The 26,770-nt window shown below is 27.6% G+C and overlaps 1 protein-coding gene across 1 annotated transcript in view; it reads left to right on the top strand.

Annotated features, from left to right (window-relative positions):
* LOC129971110 (putative ammonium transporter 2) overlaps positions 1-26,770 on the top strand; it is a 113,826-nt gene that overhangs the window by 74,149 nt on the left and 12,907 nt on the right. The window contains exons 5-7 of the mRNA XM_056084592.1: positions 3,688-3,759; positions 14,352-14,411; positions 24,018-24,094. Coding sequence (XP_055940567.1) covers positions 3,688-3,759; positions 14,352-14,411; positions 24,018-24,094 — 209 coding nt within the window. The remainder of the gene's footprint in view (positions 1-3,687; positions 3,760-14,351; positions 14,412-24,017; positions 24,095-26,770) is intronic.

Genomic DNA, 26,770 nt, shown 5'->3' with positions numbered 1-26,770 from the left:
TAACAAATTTCAAAAATGTATAATATTCAAAGTATATATTGTTTTGAAATGTCAAAATCTCATAATTTTTCACAATGTAAATAAAAGAAGACAAGATGTTAAAAATAAACGTTTTTTTTAAATATTTTTTTAAATAAAGTATTAGTTGAAATATAGTAAATATATAGATGAATGAAATATAACTAACTATACATTTATAGTTATATTTCATTATATGGATATGAAATTTTATACTATAATATTTATCATCATTTATTTCATTGTTGATGGCAATACATTTTAAAAGGGTATTTCTAATGAAAATGTCATTTACTTTTTAAATTATATGATATTTATTACTTAATTTTTTATTATTAAAATGTATCCGCACTAATTACTGAATCTATACTCACTTATGGTAATTCTTATGTTAATTCTGGAATAGTTTTAGTCAGAATTATTTTTTCTAAATAATGAAAAACTCACATCTTCTTTATAATGAAAAATTCACATTCTTTCTCTATAATGAAAAATTCACATTCTTTCTCTATAATGAAAAATTCACATTCTTTCTCTATAATGAAAAATTCACATTTCTTTATAATTAAAAATTATAATGAAAAACTCACATTCTTTCTCTGTAATGAAAAATTCACATTATTTTGTTATAATGAAAAATTCACATTATTTTGTTATAATGAAAAATCACATTCTCTCTTTATAATGAGAAACTCACATTCTTTCTTTACAATAAAAAAATTCATATTCTTTCTTTACAATGAAAAATTCATATTCTTTCTTTGCAATGAAAAATTCATATTCTTTCTTTATAATGAAAAATTCACATTCTTTCTTTACAATGAAAAATTCACATTCTTTCTTTACAATGAAAAATTCACATTCTTTATAATGAAAAATTCACATTCTTTCTTTATAATGAAAAATTCACATTCTTTATAATGAAAAATTCACATTCTTTATAATGAAAAATTCACATTCTTTCTTTATAATGAAAAATTCACATTCTTTATAATGAAAAATTCACATTCTTTATAATGAAAAATTCACATTCTTTCTTTATAATGAAAAATTCACATTCATTCTTTATAATGAAAAATTCACATTCATTCTTTATAATGAAAAGTTCGCATTCTTTCTTTATAATGATAAATTCACTTTATTTCTATATAATGGAAAACTAATACTCTTTCTAAATATTTGTTATTTAATTGAGATATAATAGTCAATTTCAGAAAGCCTATCCTTATTTACAACAGAAATTTCGACAATTTTCATTGTCGAGAACAATTTTCGCTGTCGAAACACGTGTCTTTTATATCTAGGACACTCGTGTCTTAAATAGCCTTGTTTATCCTCATTGCTGATAACACTAACGACTAACCCTCTTAATGCAATTTTTTATAGCTTTTATGAATCACGCACTGTAGCAAATGTAATCGACAATAATTTTCAAGGCAGATCCATTAATATTAACGCAGTTTTCAGAAATGAAACTTCCCTAATGAGATTCAAGGCTTGCGCTGAAATATACAGCCATGCATCACCAAGAGGATTTGTCATTAGTGTTTATTGATGAAATTTCATAATCCGAAATTACATACACGTAAAGTAGAAATTTTAATTGCGTAAACACTTATAAATAATTATTGAAATAATTTTTTAACATATTACATTTTAAAAACGTATAAAATAGCTTTTTATAATTCCATGCAGATTTATATCATCGAACAATTTCCTAACTTAAACCAGATTTTTCTGAAAATTTATGATGACGAATTTGATCTCTTGGAAATGTAACATATTAAAATGTTTTTAAATAATTATTTTCTGCCTTTTAATTTTTTTTTGTGAGTATGAAATGTTGAAATAAGTTTCAAAGTAACTTCTCGATGCGATAAAGATTTATCATAGTACCGCTTATCGATAATAAAGGTTTTTAATTTATTGCAAAATTTGCATCCAACAAACAGGCATGCAAGTGAGTTAATATTGCAATGCCATTCAGTTACATATTTAAATACAAGAATACATATTCAGTTACATATTTAAATACAACAAGCGCAGTTGACAGAATAAACATTTAATTAATATTAAAGGACGAGAACATTTCTTATGCGATATCAAATACAAGTAGCGAAACTAATAACAACAAACTGCTGTTGCCACAAAGTATCTATGAATACAGAAATAATAACATTAAAAATAAATGGGAACCTTACATAAAGTTTCTTGCTCATCGGGAAGTTAGTTCAAAATCAATTACAAAATTTGTCCCAAATAGGCAAATGGAGAGAGAAGAAAGCAATTTTTTTTAAAAAAAAAGTGTTAAAAATATAGTCAAAATAATGTAGATTAATTGATGAAACATAATGAGCAAATATGAAGACAAAAAATCTCAAGCAAACACATAGATTCTTCTAAAATTATTTTGATTTTCAATTTTTTTGTGTGTTTTTTCTGCTTTCGTTCTCTGTTTCTTCTTAAATAAAAATATTGAGTAGTTAATTTCTCAATTTCCGCTTCAGCGTCATCCAATTCATTTGGAATCTCAGAAATGATTGAGCAAAGATTACAACATGCGGTTAACCTATCATGATTTTATTTCCTAGGATTTCCATATTATTTTTATTTTATTCTTATGTCCATGCTTTTTTAAAGCCATGGAAAGTAATCACGTTTTATTAGTTACTTTCGTAATTGGAGCTTGACAAAAAGCAATAAAGTTACTATAACTCTCCATTTCTCATAAAATACGTCTGCTAAAAAATATAAACCCTTGCGAAAAGGTAAAAATCGCAGATGGAAGAAAGGATAAGCAGTAAAGTTGACCTTAAAAGAACAAAGCACGTTCTTTCAAGATAGTTTCTTTGAACCCATCGTCAGACAAATTTTTCTAAGGAAAGTTGGGAATGTACGGTTATTCAAATAACTTGGTAATGCATTTTAAATTTTGCACTTACTCTTTTATAGGAAAAGTAATACATCTTGATAGCAATAATAATTCTAAGATTTATTTTGATGGTTATGCTATGCAGAAATAATAAATATGCGGATTTCTTTAAATTGTTTTATTTAATAATTAATTGATGTTAATAAAAATTCTAGAAAATAAGGAAGAGTAAATAAACGAATTAGAATGAATATATAAATAATTTTAGAATAATATAAATTATTGCCATTAAAAATACTAAAAGATGAAAAATATGTTAAACAGAATATTCGAAAGAAATAAGAAGTAGAAGTGAACAATTTTGAAAGAATAAATAAATTTAGAATAATGAAAAATATTGCAGTTAAATGCAATTAAAATAAAAAAAACATGATAAACAGAATACACGAACAAAATAATCAGAAGAAATGAAAAAATTTGCAAGAATAATTCATTTCATGAATAATGAATAATAGAAATGAATTAATGAATAATGAATAATAGAAATGAATTAATGAATAATGAATAATAGAAATGAATTAATGAATAATGAATAATAGAAATAAATAATAGAAATAAAAATACTATAAAATGAGGAATCTATTATTTAATTTTATTTAAGCGCACGAGACGTCAAATTAGTATGTCTACTAATTATTCAATTTTTCATAATGTATTTTTTTCATTCCGTTCTTTTTTTGGAAGCTTAGATTTCCTGACAAAATAATTCACTCGAATTTTACTTAATATTTTTCTAGGTGGGGATGGCTTGGATTCAACTGCGGCAGTACATTTGGAGTCTCTGGCCATAAGTGGAAATACGCTGCAAGGTAAAAAAAATACCCGTCGAGACTAATTATCGATATTCTATTTCTCTCCTAACCTTCTTTATATCTGGTGTTTGATGTGTAATTTAGAATTTGATCTTTTTGACCTGCTGTCAAATCTATATCCACGTGTATTCTTTTCCATATACCCATTAATCAAGTTGTCAAATAGGACAACACAGTAATTCCAGGTCGGCAGCATACTCTTGAACATATCCTCTAAGAATCGATCCATTTGCTCGGATGTGAAAAGAATGGAATTTTGTGCCTTTTTTTGTTTTGTTGTTGTTCTTGTTGTCATCGATTCTAAAGGAAATATGATTCACTTTTCCTTTGGCATTGATTAAGAGAATATTTATGAGGCCACTCATGTAATTTTGTTCAATAATTATCAGCGAATTTAAACAAGTCACGACATCATGTAATTTTTCCGTTGATGCTCATGTCTTTCTTATTCGAACTCAAGCAACACAAAAGTGTAAATATTGTCTTTTGGTATCATACTATAAAGCAATTCGAAACCTAAAACCGAATTAATTTTATTCTTTTTATAAGCATCAAGACTGTATCGAATATTTATTATGAGTTTTTTTAACCCTCGGAATAACTGCAATCAGTGATGGGTTTAGGCATATTATGGCCACGACAGGGCACGGTATAAAGCTCATATTTTTTATAAATTTGTCAACTTATTTTCACATTTTCGCACGTTTTAAGCTTATCATCATGTTAATGATTCATTTTAGATTAATTGCTATTTCAATAGTGGGACTTTTATTTCAACATGTTTCTATATTGACTAACTGGTACCCGGCGCTTTGCTGCCGCAGAAGAAATAATTTTGAAAATATCGTTTGAAATTTGAAATAGCTATCTTGTTTAATTAGGAGTGATAGAAAGAATGACATTTATTTTCTTATCGGCAATGAATACATTCACTGAAATTGAATGATATATAAAGGAAAAGTACAAATAGAATTTATTCCATTTTTTTTTACTTTATTATTTAATTTATTTTTTGATTTTATTAGGGTAGACAATATTTTTTGTTTTCCCGTCTTCTGCAAAAACAAATAAATTTCTTGGCTGTAAGCGTCCAACATACAACTGGCCATGCGAAAAACATGGATTTTCTAAGTTCAACCCCACGAAGTGATTGGCCTTCCGCCTTGTTGATGGTCATCGAGAATACAAGCCGAATGGAGAAATGCAATCGTTTGAATTTAAAAGGCCTGTCCGTGGGAATAATGGAAATGTGCGGAATGAGCTTCTCTTCCCCAATCGACTTTCCGTTAAGAATAGTTACCTCGCTTCTTGCCGCATATTCATCTTTTGATTTTGATGCGTGTGATCAAGTAGAATATAAACATTATCTTTCGATTCTGAAGCACGTGAATTTGCAATATGTGAACGACCTACTTTCCGTTCTTTGTCTGTTTGAGAAGCTTGAATTGATTTATTTCTACGTGTTGTAGATCTATTAAGTGACGAATGTTTTGGGACATATGTTTTTGTCGAAACTATCAACACGATATAAGCTTGTATAACAGGAATATCGTTTGTCGAATCACTGAAGAAGTAAATAAAAAAATTACTGTTTGCACTGGAAAATGTCCATTATATACAACTTAATTTGATCAGTATCGATAATAATAATTCTATTTTGTATGCGTGAGATAAACTCTGAATAATATGTGCGGTTTGCCGCAGACAAAATATTGTGCTCGCTGACTGACAACTTCCTGTGTCGATGACTATTCATTAATGAGAAGAAAGAAAAATTAGCGCTTGCACTAAATATTTTCGATTTCATTTCACTCACATTGATTAGCATTAATCGTAATAATTTTATTTTGTTTGATATATGTGCTATTAACTCCGAATGACATGTTCCGTTTGCCGTTTACAGTTGCGGCAGCTCATAAGGTACGAACAAATAAAAATTCCTTTTTATATATTAGATATGATGTCTGTACTATCCTATAATCTTTGCGTAAGTGCAAGCATTAAGTTGACCAAGTTTCATCACAATCGGTTAAACGGGATGGCAACGCATAAGGTACGAACAAACAAAAATTCATTTTTTTATATTAGATTACTTGACGCTTTTTGAGATAGCTGGTTCGACAGATATAACAATTATATTTAAATTTAGTTAGATCATTTAGATATAACTTTTAAGTCCATGATTCCTTCAAACTCATGGAATTGTCAAAAATTATTATCATCTCACTCCGACACAATGGAGCGAACTTATCATAATGCTTTAAAAAAAGCAACGACTAACCAGTTTTATGTTTTTAAAAAGAAATAAATTTTAAAAAAATGAAGCAACTTTTAGACACATGTTAAAAAAATGTAAATATTTTATATAAAGTTTTTGAGTTCAATTTAGTTAACCCTAACTGGAGACTGTTGTCAAAATGATTCCGCGTTGTTCATTAGCTCTGATTATCACGTAGTATTTTGTCCTTGAATATAATAATATCTTCAGTGCCTTCAAGTTGTTCTCTCAGTAATATGTTGACAAAACTCTAAGTATGAACACGTGCGTATAACACAGTTATTCTTTTTCAAAGTTTTTGTTGTTATTTATGGAATCTATTGACTCCGTATCACTGAAACTAATTTTAGCTTGAATTATGCAAAAAGAATATTCTTAAAATAATATTTTATTGTATTCTTCATTTTTGTTTGTTAAATTCTAACATTTATTAGCATTAGTGTAATTCCGTTATATCTAAAGAAGTAAATATTAATACTACATAATAATACTACATTAATAGATTATTTAGATTTTTCTTGTAACATCTTTCCAACATTTAATATTATAATATTTAACATTTTTAATATTAATATTTTAAAATTTTTTGGTAACTACATAACTTCCAGAATGCATTGGGATTCCAAAACAATTTCCAATGCTATTTACAAGAGACAATATTATATATATATATATATGTAATACAATTCGAATCCTATCTACTAAATTATATGTAACATTATTTTGGTTGAAGCAGAGTGCAGGTTTGAACACAAGACCAGACGTTGTATTTTTAATTTCGTTTTATTCTATTCCGAGTGGCAGGCATGATTTTAACAAGAAGGCGCAACGTGGCACAGAAAGCAGAAGGCAAAAAAGGGACGAACAAATGATCACTAGTCTTATATAATATAGGAATTCCGGACAAGCGCCAATTGTGGTGACCTTTGACAAGGGCAAAAGTATCAAATGAAGTATCATTTTCATTTAATACGTAGTACTGATGGCGCATTAGTTTTACAGAGGGATTAATTAAACCGAAAGTGGAATTGGATCACGAAAGAAGAGAATATTTTTAGAATGAAGTTACTATGGGCTAAATAACGATAAAATCTTGGAAATTAATTAAATTGAAATTAGAATTAAAATATCATCATATATATATATATATATATATATATATATATATATATATATATATATATATATATATATATATATATATATATCAATGGAGTCATTTTGACTCCATCTCTCTGGCCGTGTGAGGAAACTCATATTTCCAGTTACGGATTAAACTGAAAATATTTAATTTCTATGGCCACTTCACTTCACATAACAGTATTTTACTGCTTGTTTCAAAACTATAAAATTAAAATGCTTCAGGTATTTACCACAACAAAACTAAGACGTTCAAATAAGGCATTTATCCTCCTTAATTCAAAAGAGCAAAGAAATATTTTTAAAAAACTAAAATTAAAGTGAATTCTTTCCAGTCGAAATAAATCAATAGTCAAACTTAATTAACTGCGAAAAAAAAAGTGATGCCACTATCTAAAATGAAATGAGTTTCATTACTGTAAGTCTCTGCAATGTAAAAGGACTTTTGAAGAAGAATGTACGGAACGTGAAATTTTAATCGGTTTTATTTTATTTCTTTTAAAGATCATAAGAAGCAAATTAAGTTTATTATTAAAACGGTTCGCATAAAAAAGCCAGCCATTCTGTAATTTTGTTCATCAATAAGATGTCCGTACTGGGATTATTTAATTTTTGAACAATAAACTCAAGATAAAAAATAAGTATTAATTATTTTTCTCACTCTTAGATGTTGGAATGAAAAGAAAAAATAATGTTATTGACTTTTTTACGAAGGAAATCCTGAACACATCACAAATAGAAAAGCTATTTTTTTGTGTAGCGATGTGAAATTAAAATATGGAGTTTCGTTCTAAATTTAGAATACAGCCCACACATAACTTTTTATTAATTGTAATGAAATAACTAGATTCTCAGCAATTATGTATGCTCAGTTTTTTTTAATTATTTTAATTTGTTATGAAAGTTATTTTGTTATTTTTGTAAAAAAGATAATTTAATAGATTTAAAATTCAACTTATTTCCCTATTTAGAAGAAAACAGCAAATAATATTATAAATTTAGATTTAAAGAAATTATTGTTTTATTCAAAAAGGCATATAATCATTTTTCGGCACTTTACGTGCTTTCAATAGCTATATATCTGTACAAATTCTAAAAAAAGAAATTTAGCAGATAAGAATTTTAGATACGTTTCAACATTAAAACTCAGAAAATAAAAATTTTTGCTTTCTAATTTCACCATTTCTCACTTCGTTATGCTCTATTTTATTAAAGGTACTAATACACACAGTATTTATCAAAATAATTAGAATTACATTCATAATATGAAAAGGAATAATGTAAATAATAATTTATGAAAGTAATAATGTAATTAATAATTAATAATACATCCGATATTTATTAGAATTTAGCAGATAAAATTTTTACATACGTTTCAACATTAGAACTCAGAAAATAGAAATTTTGCTTTCTAATTTTACCATTTTCTCACTTTGTAATGCTCTATTTTGTTAAATGTACTAGTACATCCAATATCTATCAAAAGGATTAGAATTCCATTTATAATATGAAAAGGAATAATTTGATAATAATTTTTGGTCAATTATAAACATTCGTAATATCCTTTTTCCCGATTAAAATTATTAAAACACTTTTTTTTTTTTGCTATTTAAAGTCACGGCTTTAAAACCGGCAAAATTCGATAAGTTATAAGCGGAAAAGATTGCAGTATTAGCTGAAATAGCTTCATAGATGCCCAAAGTAAATTGGAGGGAATTTTTATGGCCATTTTAGATACAGAAAACTGAGGATTAGCTTTCTGAAGGGATGCTATTGTAGAAGCATTAGAAGTTTAAAAACTTGAAGCAACTTATTTTCGAACAGCCAGGCAGACGGATTTCCTCTGAACAGATTTCACTGCAATTTTGGTATAAAATCGTATTTAAATTTCACCCATCTAGGTTAAAGCGTTTTCGAGTTATCTTTGTTACAGGCAGACTGACGGACACTTTTCAAAAATGTATTTTTTGATCTGAGAGAGGTCTAAAACGTGGAGATATGTCAAAATCTCGAATTCGAATTCTTTGATGATCACTATACTTTCTTTATATTATGTACACTAGATATGTACACTTTATATTATGTACACTTTCTTTATATTATGTATACACACTCTTTATACGAAATAAGGAAATAAAAACAAGTTTTTAAAACAAATTCGAATCTCTGGTTTGGAACACTGTAGCATAATAATGTTTCACGCTTGATTCGTCTATTTATCGCTTTAAAAAATTCACTTCAGAGCCGCGTGAATCTAAGACTAATAGTAAAATAGGGAAAACACAATTAAAAGTAAATTTTGAAATTTAATAAAAATATAAAAATATGGAAATAAAATTGCCACCAATAGAAAAGTCTTTTTTGAATTTTAAAGTGGCAAAAATTTGATTTGGGTTATAATATAATTCGAAGTTATTGAGGCAATCTAATTAAAAACGTTAAAATTTTGATTCATTTTTAATGAAAAATCTATTTAAATTATGAAAATTTCTTTCTTGGAGTATGTCAATAAAGATCTAGATTTAACAATCTTCCCTGTATAGTATATTAGATGAATTTTTTATTATGGTTACCATAGTACACACATCACTTCTCCTATTAACATTAACTAATGAATTAAAAATTATATGGGAGAACTGTGTGTAAAAGGAAATCCTACATTCCTGTTTGGGATTGTAGCACAATTATTTTATACTAGCCGCCTTTAATGACCATCCGGTTCGCCAATCTTAGTGCTCGTTAAAATTTTGATAATTAAATATTTTATGTAACTCCTATTTTAATAGCTTCTTCATCAAAATATTTTAAAGCTTCTAATTTTGATAATCATAATTCACTCATAATATTAAAAAAGCCTTCAGTCATAACGTAATATGTATCTCTATAATTTTCTGTTAGCTCATTTAGAATTTATGCCTTAAATTAAACTGGAAAGGATTAATCTGCAATTAATATAATAATATTTTTTACTGAAACAAAGCATTTTTTTATAATATGCTTACTGATAACAGAGTCACTGAGCGTTTAAACTTTATGGGCACTAAAGAATATCTTTCTTAATTTATGTAATATCTCAAGAATTTGGCAACAAAAGTTTCTCAGATTCATCATAGCAAATCGATTAATTAACAATGTTTAGTTTTAAATGCATCAAATACTAAGAAAATAAAATGAATCGTTTAAAATAATCGGTCGAAAATATGTTAGACCTAATGTTGTTAGCGTGGGGGAAAACTACTTAAAAAACGATGTACTTAAAACTATAAGCATATACGAAAAATATATAACCAACATAAATAGAATTTAATTACAAAAGCACACAACTAACCTAAAAACAATTTATTTACAGTGTGTATCTCAAATAAATCAAAACAGCAAACCAATTAATCAAAATCAAGTCCGTATCCATAAAATACAGTTGTCAATAATCAGAACAAATTGGGCATGTGTGAATTTTCAAAGCCAGTTATGGTAACCCAAATGCGTGAATTTTCTACTCCAGTTGAGGTAACGCTATGCAGATTAGAAATTTTTAATTTAATTTATTCTGTTTCATTTTAATTCAAAAGTACTTTAGAATGAATCCGAAAGATCGATTAATTAACAATGTTTAATTTTAACTGCAACAAACATTAAGAAAATAAACAGAATCGATTGAAATAATAGGTCGAAAAGATGTTAAGCCTAACCTCGTTAGCGTGGGGGAAAACTGAAGCCTTACTCATTTGGCGGTGGGGAAATGAAAAGATTTTTGGAGGGAAAGTTAGTTTTTAATTAATAAAAAATTAACTACTCAATTAACCTGGATAAATAGTAGACTATGTCCTATTTCAAACTATAATCTATCTCTTGTGCCAAATTTCATCCAATTCCGTTCAGCCGTTCTGGCGTTATTGAGTAACAAACCTCCATCCATCCATGCAAACTTTCACATTTATAATAGTATAGATTTTTTAAAAATTCATTAAAAACGGAATTTAATTAGTTGGTTAAAATGTAAGTATCATTAGAAAGATTATTTTTTGATCTTCAACATAATGTAAAAATCAATTTTGTGCTGTAATATTTTTGGAAGATAAACGGAAATACGCCAAAATTTTGCTTAATTTCTAATTAATTAAAATTCTAATAAAAAATTTAAAAAAAAAGGTCTCCAAGGTGTACATTCCCGACATCCAAGGTATGTGTGTACCAAATTTGGTAGCTATAGGTCAAACGGTCTGGCCTGTAGAGCACCAACACACACACACACACACGTTGAGCTTTATTATAAGTATAGATATAGAAGATATAGATTATTAATTAATGCAATTGGACAAAGAATATTTATTGTAATCCTCTGTCAATAATTTCTCATCAGTTTATTTACAAACATGGTTTCACTAATATTATTAGAAAGAAAAGAAGGTTGATATTTTATGCGAAGATAATCAATGAATTTTATACAGTGTAAGATAAATAATAAGTTGAGAATAAAATAATCAATGAGTTTGATTTGCATAACTTCTAACGCGGTTCTGATCGATTGCTTATTATACAACTCATTTAAATTTCAAAGTTTTGACTCATGAATTAAAAGTATGCCCTTGGAAATTTTAGATTAAGAAATACTTCACTGAATTATTAATCGAAGGTTTAGACAAAGAGGACTTTATATATTTTGATGACTTATTTTAATATTTAATTTTCCGCACGTGTTTGCGTTCTTCTTTATATAATTGTGAATGCATTTTCTGTTTCAAAACAGAAAAATATTGTTATTATAAATAGAGACACCATTATATTTACAGAGGAAGCCTTTAAGGATTATACTGAGTGTATTATTATTATAATAAAGAATAGTGGTAAATGATTACAGAAAGACAATTTTTAAATAAAACGGTTGATTTTGCTTCCTTTCTTTTTAAACTCTCACATTTATTGACTTGTTTAAAGGTTTATTAAGCGAATATGAATAATGGATACAGAGACTTTTAGCTCTTTATTAACAGAGTTTTTTAAATCCTCAATAAAGATGCGACGATCACAAGAGACTCCATTTAATTTTAAAATGAAACGAATTGTAATATATATGTACTTTCTTTTAATAATATAATTCAAATCTGTAATAATAATAACAGTTATTGAAAATCGCTGAATGCATCAGAAAACAGACATACTTCCAACACGAGGAATAAGCACTTGTAGGATTAGTTCCATTTAAATACTGGAATTTTGCAATTTCCAGTAGTTAATATATATAAAACCAACGAGAGCGGTCACCCAAAAATTGTTCTCGCGTTCTCTCTAATAAAACATGTTTTTCCCCTCTCGACACCCTCCAAACATGAAATTTTAGACATTGGATAGGGCCGTAAATATCTTGCATGTCATTGGCGAAAAATAATCACGAAGTATTGATCTTTGACCTGAATTTAACATTTTTACTGAATCTAATATGTGTTTTTCGGTGTTGTGTTTGGTGATAAATATATGGCAAGCTATTAACGGTACTCAAAAATAGAATTTGTATTTTAGATGTTTCTTTTCAACCAAATAATAAAAAAATGATAAAAAATTATAATTTTAGTTACCAAATTACATATCAAATTTGACACATTTAATTCGCTGCGTTATTCAATTATCGCGTTTATATTCTTTTCAAAGTATGAAACGACAGAAAGTTAACCTCTCGATGGATTTCGTCTTAAATTTATTCGATACACTTTAGATGTTAAATCTTTATGCCATTAAATTTTAATTCCAGACAAGTAATGCTACTTGATAAAGAATTTTTTTTTAAATTATCAATATTTATAAAGATTAATTAATAATAAAAAAATTAAAAAGTTGAAAACAATTTAAAAACAATTGAATTAATCAATCTTAAAAAAATCAAAAACTGTACATTTTAACGTGCTTTCAAAAAAAACTTTCTTTTATTAAATTTATTATTTTCAAACTTGTAATAATCTTTCATTTTGCTTAAACTATGTGCATTGTAGCAGAAACTAAAAATTTTAAATAAGATTTCATTATCACATTTTGCCTAATGTTCTATTTCTTAATGCATTGCTTTTATTCCAAATGTAAATAAATTTTATTACATATAATTGCACTAAGGACTTAACGTATTTTGCTTGCATTTTAATCTAATAAAGAGGTTTTTTTAGAGCTTTATAGTGAAAATTCTTAATAATTCTTGAAATCTGAATTCTTTTAAAGATTTATTCCCTAATATAAGGAATTTCAATAGAATTTTAGATTGTATTTTCAAAATAATAATACAGTATGCGCCAAATTATACAGTACTAAAACTTGTACATCTCGAACACTTGGTTGCGTTTGCCGACGAGGCATAGCTCCAGCTACACATGTTCGCAGTAGTGAAAAGGAAGTTGTGTTATGCAGTCGTGGTCTCTCGACGGAGGAAAATATATTTACAGTTGAGCATTATTTCCGCTGGTACGGAAATGGCCGTGAAAATGGAACTGAATTTGTAAAAGGTGGCAGAACAATTCTAAGAGAAGTTTGATAAGGTAGTTTAATAAGTGATCGATCCATTTCTTCAGGATTTGAGAAAGTTCTGAAGTGCAAGGAACATTCAGATGAATAGACAGGGGTATCAACAGGACGGGGCGACCAGTTATACCACTTGAAAATCTCTAGTCATGCTGCAGAAAAACTTCTTAGGACAAATAATTTCACATGGCACTGACTTCCCATACTCGTCCCATTCTCCCGATCTTATACTCCTGAGGCCAACTTGTAGAAAGAATGTTAAAAGAGTGTGTTCAACTGTGAAGATCCACCAAGAACTGTGCCTGCATGACATGAGAAAAGTGCATTATGTGATCTCTTTTTTTGTCGGAGTCTTCAGCAACCTTTGTTTCGGAACATATTTGAAAATCGGCGTGAACGGTATGAACACTGTCTAGAGCGAGGCGGTGCACACATTGAACATTTACATTACACATACCGTGGTAAATCAACATGCTAATAGAGAGTATGTGTGTATGTTAATTTCTTTTGAGGGAAAAATAAACTTACAGATGACAATAATGTAATTTTGGTTCGCCGTTTCATTTTAGTACTGTGTATTTTGGCGCATACTGTATTTTCAGTCTGTAATGTACTTATTCTCTAAAAATAAACAAACTCTTATGATTTAACATCACTCTTTGCTTTTCAGATCTGCAATCGTTACGATAAATTCTTCTGTAGGAGGAGGAATTGCTGCGCTGGTTTTTAGGTGGGTAAAAAAAAAGTTTTCTTGAAGAATTCTTATTAGTTCTTAATTTTGATGAGAAATTCAAATCAAGCATATCTGCTTTCAACTTCCAGCCGATTCATATTTTAATACTACATTTAAAAATGTATCTCACTTTAATTGGTATCTTTTGACTTTTGTAACTTTAAAAAGTGAGTGTCTTGATTCAATTTTTTAATTATTTAGCTTAATGCAATCGAAAAGTAAGATTATTAATATTAAACTTTTTATTTAATAAAAAACACTTAGTGAAATTGAACACAATATTATAATTTTAATTATTTCAATCAAAATTGGGGATTTTAAAATACTTGAAAGTAAAGTTATCACAATTCGTAAATAAGGGCTGATATTTCTACATAAAATAGATTTTAAGTGTTAAATACCAAAAACAAAGCGAGATTTATTAAATATTCTAAAATGCCTTACCATACATGGGACAGGGCTTATTTTAAAGTGCATAAATATTTAGAACTTTTAAAACTGAGATGTATTAAGAAATCGATATTTCAATCCTCTTTTCAATTTGAGGTGTCAAAAAAGTTTTATGGCAATGTGCCTTACATATGTTCATATTTCAGAAGAACTGAAAGTGAACGTCAGAATCAGAATAAAACGAACTTTCTTTTATATATATATATATATATATATATATATATATATATATATATATATATGCAAAAAGAAAATTTTGGAACTTTCAAGAAAAATTGAATTTGATATTTTAATTTATCTTCATGGTTTAGAATCGCCTGCATCGGATATATCCTTACTTGGACAGGATTTGAAATATAAAGTTATACAAAAAAAAAAAAAAAAGAAAGAATAAATAAACCTTATTTGTGGAATTTTGATGTGTTTATTTATACAGAAGAAATTTAAGTCATGTAGTTAATTTTGTAAGAATTACAGCTTTAAAGACAATAATACTAAATATTATACTTAAATACAAAATAGCATTTAATACTAAATACTGAATAATACTAAATAAGATGTAATTTCATATATGATTAAACCAGCTCTCTCCCAAAGTAACGTTGCTGTTTCAATAATTTTCATATCATTATCGACACCTATTTAATTTTGCAGAAAAGTAACTACTTGTTTAACCAGGGGGCTGGTCTCACCAAAACTTTCTCGCATACACTCTAATAATGATGTTATACCAAAGAGCGCCTTCATGGCGTAGGCGTACTGTAATAAGGAAATATTAACCTTTGGCGTAAATTTAGCAATTTCACTGAATCCGTTATGCCATCCTTGGCGAGTGTTTTGGCGATTATCTCTGAAATGCTGTTAATTATCCGAACATAGAATTTGTATTTTAGAGGCATTAATTGAATCGATTAAAACAAAAATTTGGCACTAAATTACACTTGTAGTCACGAAATTTCATACCAAGCTTGATATAAGTAAGTCATTGCATTTTTATGTTATTGAGTTTGCATGCTTTTAAAAGTACAGACCTGCAGATTATCAAATGATTATTATATTTGGTTCAAAATTTGAAAAGTGTCTACAGTACGGATGCTAAATCTATGTACCGAATTTTATCTCTCTAGATCTGTTCATTTTGTAGCTATGGTGTTAATTTATATTCGAAGGTCGGACAGACGGACTTCCTCCGACCCGATTTTGCACAAAATTTGACAGAAATCTGCAAATGTGGTGTAAAGACCGTATATCTAATTCCAACCGTCTTGCTGAAAGCGTTTTTGAGTTATCTTTATCACAGGTAGACAGACAGACAGTTTTCTTCTAAAAATGTGTTTTTCAAGTCTGAGGTGGAGATTAATCAAAATCTCTAGTTCTAATTTGTTGATGATTTATATACTTTCTCTATACTATGTAACGATAAAGTAAAAATGAAATATGTAAATTATTATTTCAGATTGTTTAAAAGAATAAACTGGTTTTAAAAGTCTAACACTTGGATAAACAGATATTTTTACACACGTTTATGCTTTGATTATATATTTTTTTATTTCAAGGTTGTTCCAAGGTCAAAAAAATTAAATTAAATACATCGCATCTCTCTATATCGAAAAATGCAACAACGTTGAAAGGCCTCGTGCAAAAAAAGAATATGATCTAGTAAAGGTTGGCCTATTGCACTCTAGCTACAAGAAAGACCTGTCGAAAACAAACTTGATCATTTTAATTAAAATGACAAACTTTTGTTCAAAATGAAGCATATTGATGTATCAAATTTAATATTCATTGAATTTTATATTTTTCAGATTAAAAATAATAATATATTTCAATTCGAACGTAACATTGACAGGAACGTTGAAATCATTATTGAATTTTGGAGGACATTAACAGTATGTACCATAAGTTCTTTACATAGAAAACAACTTGTCTAACAATTGAAGTTTGAAGCAACTGGAAACATTCTCACGACGCCAGTGCTTTTGTATCGATTTCTATCAATGCCATTCCGCAAAAGATCTTCGATTTTCTGCACATCTGACCTCCAATTACCTGAAGTATTGTCATTATTTTCAAATGAAATGAAAGAAACGTTTGGAATTTACCTGTCAGCTAACAATGAATTAAACATTCGAACAATGTCATCTAAAATAAAATGTTTTACTTCATTGTGGTCTTTATCATTTTAAATGAAGATATTTAAATCTCTAGATTGTGAAAACTATATTTAGCTATTGTGACGAACATTGTTTCAATACGAATACTAAGAATATAGAAGACCATGACGGCATATTTCTACAATTTGTCATTTCGATTAAAAATCTTTCGTTTTTTAAATAAAAATATATATATAATATAAAAATTGAAATCTGCTATAGAAAATTTCAAATTATCATAGAAGAACATTACTTTTTTTTAACTGACGTAGTATCAATCCAATCGCAATTCCCAGCATTTAGAAAAGTAATGGTTTTTGACCATCTCAAAATCAATCGAGTTCTAAGTTCTAAAATTTTTTTCTCGAGGCCAGAATTTTTTTTGTGAAAAATCATTTTGAAACAATCATGTGACTATCAGATTACGCACGTGTTGATATTTAAAAAATTATGTTTTAACATATCAAAATCGTTTGAGCTCCAAACCTTTTTTTGCCAGCTGGAAAAATTTAAACTTTAAATATATATGGTTCCAATATAAAGTTCCGATACCTCTCTTTGCTGTTTCGCTTTCATTCTCATTTTCTTCTCTGTGTTTCTTCGGATGATAACTTCTTGAGATTCTGCCCTTTATTGGCGAGACAGGAGAATCAAGTACATGTCGGATACTCACACCAAATTGTAACCTTTTGTAGGTGATAAGTCGTTAAATATGTCAAAATTCTTTATCATTTTTAATAACCCTAAAAGCGAAAAAATGATGCTTCAAAACCGATAAATTTCCAATTTCCTGTTCGTGCATTTTGAGGCTTCAAAAACCCCAAATCAAAACAACATCATGTTCTCACATAATAATTTCTCTTCCATTTCGTTTAGTTAATTAATTAAGAATTTAAACTGATTATTTTCATTTCCCATCACCTGAAGATCATTAAAATCAGAAAGTGGACATTTTATTGTTTAGAAGTCAAATTTTGATGGCCTTTGTGTTTACAGATATCTCACAATGGAAATGAAAAAAAAGACGCAAAAACAATGTATCCAGATAAAAATATTACATAATAATCTTTTAAAATGTAAAATAGAATATTAATGCAAATTCTCGTCATGAAGAAACGAAAAGTAAAATAATAATAAATATAAAGGGATAGTAATAAATTGAACAATAAATAATAATATATTAATGTAAGTTATTGCCCTTAAAAAATGGGAAATAAATCTATCTTAATATAAATAAAAGTCATTGTGGTTATGTATAGAGGTATAAATATATATTACATATATGTTCCTTAATAATTGGGTGGAATTCAAACACATTTTTCACGCTTATTATACAAGATACGAGAAAGAAAACTATCAACTTTTCAAAGGACAAAATTAATTAAATAATCTATTAATTAGAAATTAACAATTTCTTTCTTTTTTACACATTGAACTGCTCTACCATTATTCTTTTTGTTTTTATTTTATCATGTCTTTTGACAATGCTTTTATTTGTCGTAAAATATTAATTTAACTATACTTACAACTAAACTTAGGTAAATCGTCCGCACGAAGACAATCATATGTAAATAAAATTTGCAGAGCTAATGTAGTAAATATTAATGACTCATTTGGAAAATCAGCCATTAGTGTTTTTTAAAAAATCGTTTGGTTAAACTGATATTCTAATTTTAATTAAAAAAACAGACGATAAATATTTTTGGAGATAAAAAGATTTTGTATATTATGATCACATAAAAATAATTTTTTTCTTTAAAAATATTGTACATGAATGTATTTAAATCCCAAGCAAGATCGGTTATATATTAGATAATAATAAAAGTGAATGCCTGTACTGTGTATCTATTTGTTAGCATTCTAAGGAGCAAAGTATTGGAGACCTTCGATGATGAAAATGTGCATTTTGGTGGTGATTCGTCTGAAATGCTAATAAGAATTTTAATTAATTATCTTTTACTCTTATTTTACTGATATTCTTGAATAATTATTCGATTTTAACGCAAAATATTGGTATATTTCATTGATAACTTCTAAAAATATTATAGCATAAAAGAGATGTTTGCAACATCATAAACTTAAAAATATTATCTTTCTAATCTTACTAAATTAATTACAATTTGTTCTTTAATTTTTACAATATTCTTTTAAGAAATGTTAGGCATAAATGGAAGCAATACATTTCATTGTTTTGATGAAATTTGAATCGTTTTCATTATGTTTATAAACACTTTTACAACAAATTTTATTCCATTGTTGGAAACTAAAAAATTACAATTCTATCTCAATTTTTTCCTTTTCTTTAGCAATGTCATAAAGAAATTTTATTTTATTAATTTATGAAATACAGCTAACGAAGTCCTTTAAGTAATATATCCGACACGCTGAAAAATTATTCTGTTAATTTTTTACCAGTATGTTTAAGTCCAGAACCGTGCTATAACACATGCTCATGCAGCAAACCATTTTAATGTTGGAATGCGCGGTACATTTTAAACGAAGAATAAGAAGTGAAATTACAATTCCACATAAGAAAATGGACTATTAGATGAAGCAAATGGTTACGATTTTCATCAATTACGACTGTATATTACATGACCAAATAAGGTAGGTCCATGTACATACAGTACCCATAACAGGTGCAAGGTTACTACAATTATATGGGTTAATTATAATTTCCAAATAACATTGTTTGAAAGAATTATTTATATCCGTTGAGGTATGAGGACTTAACCAACCAATGAGATGATCGGCAAGGGTAATCAATAAGAAGTAAAATGATAATGCATTCAAAAATAAAATACTAATATCCGTGAAATGGCACGAGAGATTTTAAAATACCCACATCCGTTATTCAAATTCTTTCTGTTTTCGACCGCGAGATAATTTTGTTTGAAACGCATTGCATAATCCAATGAGAAATAGCTCTTCAACGTTATGAAGAAATGCTAGTTTATATTTTAATATCCTATTGGTCGATTACTTCCAAAATTTGATGCGTTTCTACAATTGTGAGAAGACCACATATGAAATTTCACCGATTCCGCCTATGTGAGTTTTTTTAAATTTTTTTATTTACTACGTTTCGATACACGGTTTAGACAAACTGATAGACAATCAACATGCCAATGAATTTGGAGTAAAATAATACAAATACACAACGCTACAGTTTTGTCGTTAACTTGTGCAAAGACAATGGTCTCATAGATAGATTTTGTCCAAATGCTGTAGAATATAATTTTGGAGTAAAGCCTATATGCCAAAGTTTCTTTCTGTAATTTGCTTTGTTTTTGAATTAAATTAATGAATTGTTCACAAGCAAAAAGAATGACATAATCAAAAATTTCTTTTCGGATTTGGAACCAAAATTTCCATTCAAATGTTTTTCTTGATTTGACAAAATTTTCATCCAAATTTTTTCTTGATTTGACAAAATTTTCATCCAAATTTTTTCTTGATTTGACAAAATTTTCATCCAAATTTTTTCTTGATTTGACAAAATTTTCATCCAAATTTTTTCTTGATTTGACAAAATTTTCATCCAAATTTTTTCGTGATTTGACAAAATTTTCATCCAAATTTTTTCTTGATTTGACAAAATTTTCATTCAAATATTTTTGGTGTTCACATTTTTACGGCTCGTATTCTAAGAAAACAAAAATATGATTCTAATACAAAAGAAATCTTAAATCTTGATTTATAATTGTTTATTAACCCTTCAAAAGGACTTTATATTTTTAAATTTCGAAATAAAAATGTTTTTGGCATTAGAATCTACGGTATAAAACAGAAAAATACTTCAAAAATAAAAATGGAATAGCTTTGACAAAACTTTCTATTAAAAAATTATTGTATACTAAAAATTTTACTTCCTTTCCTAAAATTTACATTAAATTTCTATTTTAAAAACTGTTAAATAAATATTTTGTTCTAAAAATAATATATTTACTATTAATATGAAAAATATTTATCAAATATGATACAATATACAATGAAGAAATAATATACATATATATATTTTATAAAATGTGATTATCTTCATTTCATTTTTTAAAAAATACCAAATTTGCATAAAAAAATTTTTTTCCAAGTTCCAAATGGGTGATCGTTACGTTTATCAAGTTATTGTATTAATATAAATATTTATCGATAAATACTTCATTTTAATTTGAAAAAAAAAATTATACACTTTATTATTATGATATTCGTTCAAGTTCATCGGAGTATAATTATTCTCGTTTAACCGTTTTCAAAAATATTCGCAAAGTTTCGTATCATATTTAAATTTCGACTATTTTTCGTAAATTTTACAAAACATACATTTTAATGTATCTTCATCACTCATGTATAAAACATATCACTCATGCAATAGTGACAACCGCGAGATTTGAACTTTCTTCTTTATCAATCGGTGTGCGTGAGAGTGAAAAAACGACGCAGCTTATATTCTAAATAGGAGCGAATTTATTATGATAGTGAAAGCAGGTAGCTGGAGAAAATATTCACTACTACCAAATATTCTGTTAATATTTTGGAAATAGAAGTTAGTTGTATTTTCAAGTTTTTTTTAATGTTAATTGTTTCAACGCCATTAAATATGATAACGCCACATGAAAAAGCTTCAATATTCAAATACTGAATGTACATAATAAAAGAATAAAATTGGTTACCCTTAAATCATGTATAAAACATCTCGCGTTTCCTTTTAGTTTTCCATAAATATATTTATTTTTTTTATTTAAATTTTTCATTCTTTTATAAATTTCTTGTATGCGCTGTAATAAAAAAATAATAAAAAAAAAATCGAACGAATTTTAACGAAATACCCACGTTTCAAATCTGACTGAGTCCGAAAAACACGTTTTTGTAATTATGTTTCATGTAAACGCAAAAAAGTTTCGAGTTAAGCAAGTGACATCTGGTAGGTGGTATATTTTTATCAAATTTTATGCTATCTCTATTGACAATAAATTTGAATGTTTATCTATCTGAGACCAAAGAACATAATAAGTTTAAAACGTAAAGAGCTAGATGCATAAAATTTGGGGGAATAGATTTAGCATCTAAAGAGCAGATCTTTATTGAGTTTAAAACTAAATCCAACAAAGGATACTTTTAGAAACTACAACCCTCACTCTGTGCTGTGCCCATGCGACAGCTCGAAAACACAAAGACATGGTTAATTAAAATTTGGTATGTGATTTTTTAAAACTTATCATGAACTTAATTTGGGTAATCGTCTCCCAGAAACTTTCTCGCGTACTTTCTAATAAAGGTGTTGTCTCAGAAAATGCCTTGACAATTAATCCGTCCAATAATTACGAAAAGCTAACTTTTGGCGTACATTTAGCATATTTACTGAATATGCTAAAAATATCAATCGGTTCGTTATCGAATATGCTAAATATATCAATCGGTTGGGAAAAACTCGCCTAAAACACAAATTCGGTTTTCGGATATTATTAACCATATGCTAGGGATTAATTGTCAAAAGAGTCGCCAAGTCCTTCGCGACTCTTTTGACAATTAATCCCTAGCATATGGTTAATAATATCCGAAAACCGAATTTGTGTTTTAGGCGAGTTTTTCCCAACCGATTGAAACAGAAATTCGATATAAATCTACACTTGTAGACACAAAATTATACAACAAATTTCATATGTATTTAAATCATTGTGTTTTTGAATCATCGCGTTTACATATTTCTAAATGAACAGACCGACAAACGATCAACGACCTTTTTTTTGGATTTAGCTCACAATTTGATGGGTGTGTACAATATAGATTCGAAGTATGTGTCCCAAATTATATCTATCTGGTTGTCTTCGTTTTGTAATCATCGTACGAACTGATATTCGAACAGCCGGAAAGACAGACTTTCTCCGAACGGATTTTGCTCAAAATTTGATAGAAATCTACAAATATGATATAAAGACGGTATACCAAATTTCATCTATCTAGCTCGAAGTATTTTTTAGTTATCTTTGTCACAGACAGACATTTTTCAAAAATGTGCGTTTTCGAACTCAGGGAAATCTAGAACGTGGAGATTCTTCAACATCTAGAGCTCAACTTTTTGGACGATTACCGATTAGTTTTCTACGCACATAAAATTTTCCTATCTAAATAAAAAATATAATTCCGTATCAGATTTTGTTTTAATCGATCAAAAAGAAAAAAAAACTTCTAAAATATATAATTTTTCTTCATTATATTATGATAAAGCGTCGAAGTGTGGGATTCACAAAATATAATTCTAAGTATTCGTGGCTATCACGGCCAAGGTCAGCAATTTTTATGTTATGGTTAGAGACAATACTCTTATTAAAGAGCCTGCGAGAAAATTATCGGGTAATTCACTTTAAAAATGCAATGAGGATAATTTTCTTCATCAAACAGTCATCATTCAATTATTAATTTTAAAATAAGAACATTCTATTAAGAAAGAGAGTATACTCTGTTCATTTGCATGACATTATTTAATTTTCGATTAATAGAATATTAGGAAAACCAACGAGCAGCTCTTTTAAAGTTTATTGGTAACCAACTACACTACATGCAAGAAAAATAACATTACACCATCATTAATATTAAACATGTACTTATTTCTAAAATATATATATATGTGGCATTTTTTATATATTATTTTAGATTATTTATTTGTCTCAAATACATTAAATTTAATACATTTTTAGAATTATATATGCATTTATTCGTTGTTCTTAATTTATGTAAATCACTGTATAAAGACGAAAGTTTACTATTAAGTGAAAAGGAAAACCATGATTAACAAACTAGAAATCTCAAAAAGTGACCATTTGGCTACAATTATGTAACAGTATTTTAAAGTAAGAAAACATTTCAAACTTTTACCATTCGTATTAAAATAACAAATCTTTTATTTATTTTACTAGAGATTTTACAAATTATTCATATATTTGCTAAAAATTAATTTTTCCAAAATGATTTTTTAAAAAATTGTTTGCACTTTTTTTTTCAGTTACTTCACTCATCGTAAAAAATTCATTGTGACGTATCTCATCAACGGCATCCTGGCATCACTCGTGGCGATTACAGGTAATGTTTGTTTTTTTTGGAAATTAATGATTATTAGAAGATTCTTTCTAGCAGGATAAGTCCATTATTGATAGGTAGATTATTAAGCTCAAAATTGCTCACAGTTTGTTCTTTATTGAAGTTTAATACTTCAATTAATCATACGATATTAAAAACAATTAGAATGCAATTTTTTTTAAAAAAATCAGCAAACGATTTTATTTTTTGCGTACACATTGCGATACATGTAGCAATAAAGATACAACATTTTCTCTATTCCGGTTGGCCCTCTGAGTTTGACAGTAGGACACCACATCCTGAATTTCATTTCCTTATATTGTTGCAATTATTTGTTATGACACTCACGTACAACAAATAAACAATCAACTCGTTTAACTGATTTGATCCAAAATTTATATAGTTCTAAAATTTTCATGAATTTTATTGGAGATTTCATTTTTCTATTATGTTATGTTTTAGAGTTATGTCCATATGGACACGCGCGGATATGTAAGCTTTACTTTCACAGATTTTGTCAACACTTTTATACAGATCAGTTTCAAAATCATAAATAATATCAGAAAAAATATCTGTACAATGCATTTCAGCTGTACGCATATAAACCGAACTCCAAAGATCGTAACGGTTCAAGTAATATAGGACCAAAGAAATGGTAGGATGCAATATTTATTGTGTGACTAGAACGGTTTTATTTTTTCATTTTCTTAAAAACGCACTAAAACATCATTAAATGAGTAGTTCTCAATTTTTTTAAAACTCTTGACGAGACTCATAAAAAAGAGGAGAATGGAATTCATTCATATTTCTCACAAAAATGAAAAATATAACCTTGTATGTCATTCCTCATGTAACTGTATGCTGTTATTGCGCTGTGCTGACGTCAGACATTTGCCCTCCGTCTTAAATTCGCCAGTGAATTATAAAATCAAATTGTCATGCCTGGCATATATCAACTTTGAATTGGCATAAACCAAATGTGCCTTGTCGTAAGTAAATTGATTCCTATTTAGATTTTGGAATTCTCCATCGTACAACATGGTGTAGGCGTAAAACGTGGGGATAAAATGACAAGCCACATGGGATTTTGGAAACTAGTGTAAAATTGTCGTTTAATTCATATTATGATATTTCTCAAACCCATATCATGATATTTCTTTTGTCAAAACAAATAATGCAAATTTCCTTTTTATAATCTTTTCTTCCATGATGAGGGAAAATTCCATTAGAACATTTAGTGAACAAAAATCTGTACTCAAAACAGGTGTACTGTAAATTGATTGTTGCTGGCAAATTTTTTCACGACTATTGCATAATAAGGGAAGTGGCTGTAAAAAAAAGTCAAATGTCGCAATCATTATAGCGGGTTTAAGCTTGTCATTCTGTTGTTTACTAAGATTGGAAGAAACGTGCGATTTCTTGAATATTTTATAACTATTGAAGAAACATACAATTTTTTGAGATTTTTTTTGCTAATAAAAGCGATAACGAGTGAAGAAATTTAGAAGAGAGAAACATTGAAGATTTTGCACTGATTTTAACATGTAAATTTGCATGATGATGGATATTTCCATCATACTGTTTTTTTTATTATTATTTTATATTATATATTTATATTAGGATATTTTTAAAGATTTTTCTTTTAATCTGGAACATAAATTATGTCACCCTGATTTATTTCACAAAAAAGAAAGAAAGAAAGAAACATGCAAAGAAGGTTAAAAGTACCAAATATTATGAAATTAGAACATTTTTAAGCATCTTTATATTAATATTTCACCTACCGAATTAGCAGCTTTATATGTAAATTCAATCTAGTGTGACATCTGCCAGTTTTATTTTTCAAAATATGGAAACTTAAGCACTTTTGGCACAACTTCCATCGGAAAATATCTTGCCAGGTGCATATTAAATTAAAAAAATAAATAAATAAAAGATTATACTATTCGCGGAAAAATTATTTTTGATGTGATAGTTTCAGAAAAAATTATTTTTCAACATTGTATTATAAGGATTAAGTTTTTGTCAATTTAAAATAGAACAGCGCAACATTATCAGTTCTTTCTAAGAATCTTTGAATGTAACGTTTTTATTTTGATTGAATGAGTGGAAAATGTAGAATATAATTCGTGTAGTTACCGTTATCTATTCAGTAAAAAGCTTTATGAATTTTCAGGAAAACTATTAAAACATGGTTATTTTTTAATTTCATTGAAAAAGCGATATTCTTATTCTTTTATACTTGTTTTCTTTCTTTTCTATAATAAAAAAGTATAGCTCATTCATAAATTCACAAAATTTATAATATAGTTTAATTTTTATATATTTATATGATTTAATATTTTAATTGACTCAGAATTGTTGACTACATTCATGTCTTTTAGCCATCTTAAAAATAAAACATGAATCCAATTATTTCAAATAAAATAATTTCACTTAAGCTGTTGGTCTTTTATCCCGTAAATTCAACAAAACATAACTACGTTTTTATACCAAAATTTTTTTATTATTTTTTTACTTTCTCGTATACGTAGTTTAGAGAAAATGAAGCAATCGTCAAAAAATTCGAACGTGAGAGTTTTATGAATCTCGACATTTTAGATCTCCCTTATTTCGCTCCACGATCGTAATTATTCTAACCATACCACTGGCGCAGTTTAGCTAAGGTTGGCTCTTGCG

This window comes from Argiope bruennichi, chromosome 6 (genome assembly GCF_947563725.1).
Source record: "Argiope bruennichi chromosome 6, qqArgBrue1.1, whole genome shotgun sequence".
Lineage (NCBI taxonomy): Eukaryota > Metazoa > Arthropoda > Arachnida > Araneae > Araneidae > Argiope > Argiope bruennichi.
Note: the sequence above shows the minus strand (reverse complement) of the source record. Positions and strands in the feature narration are given on the sequence as shown.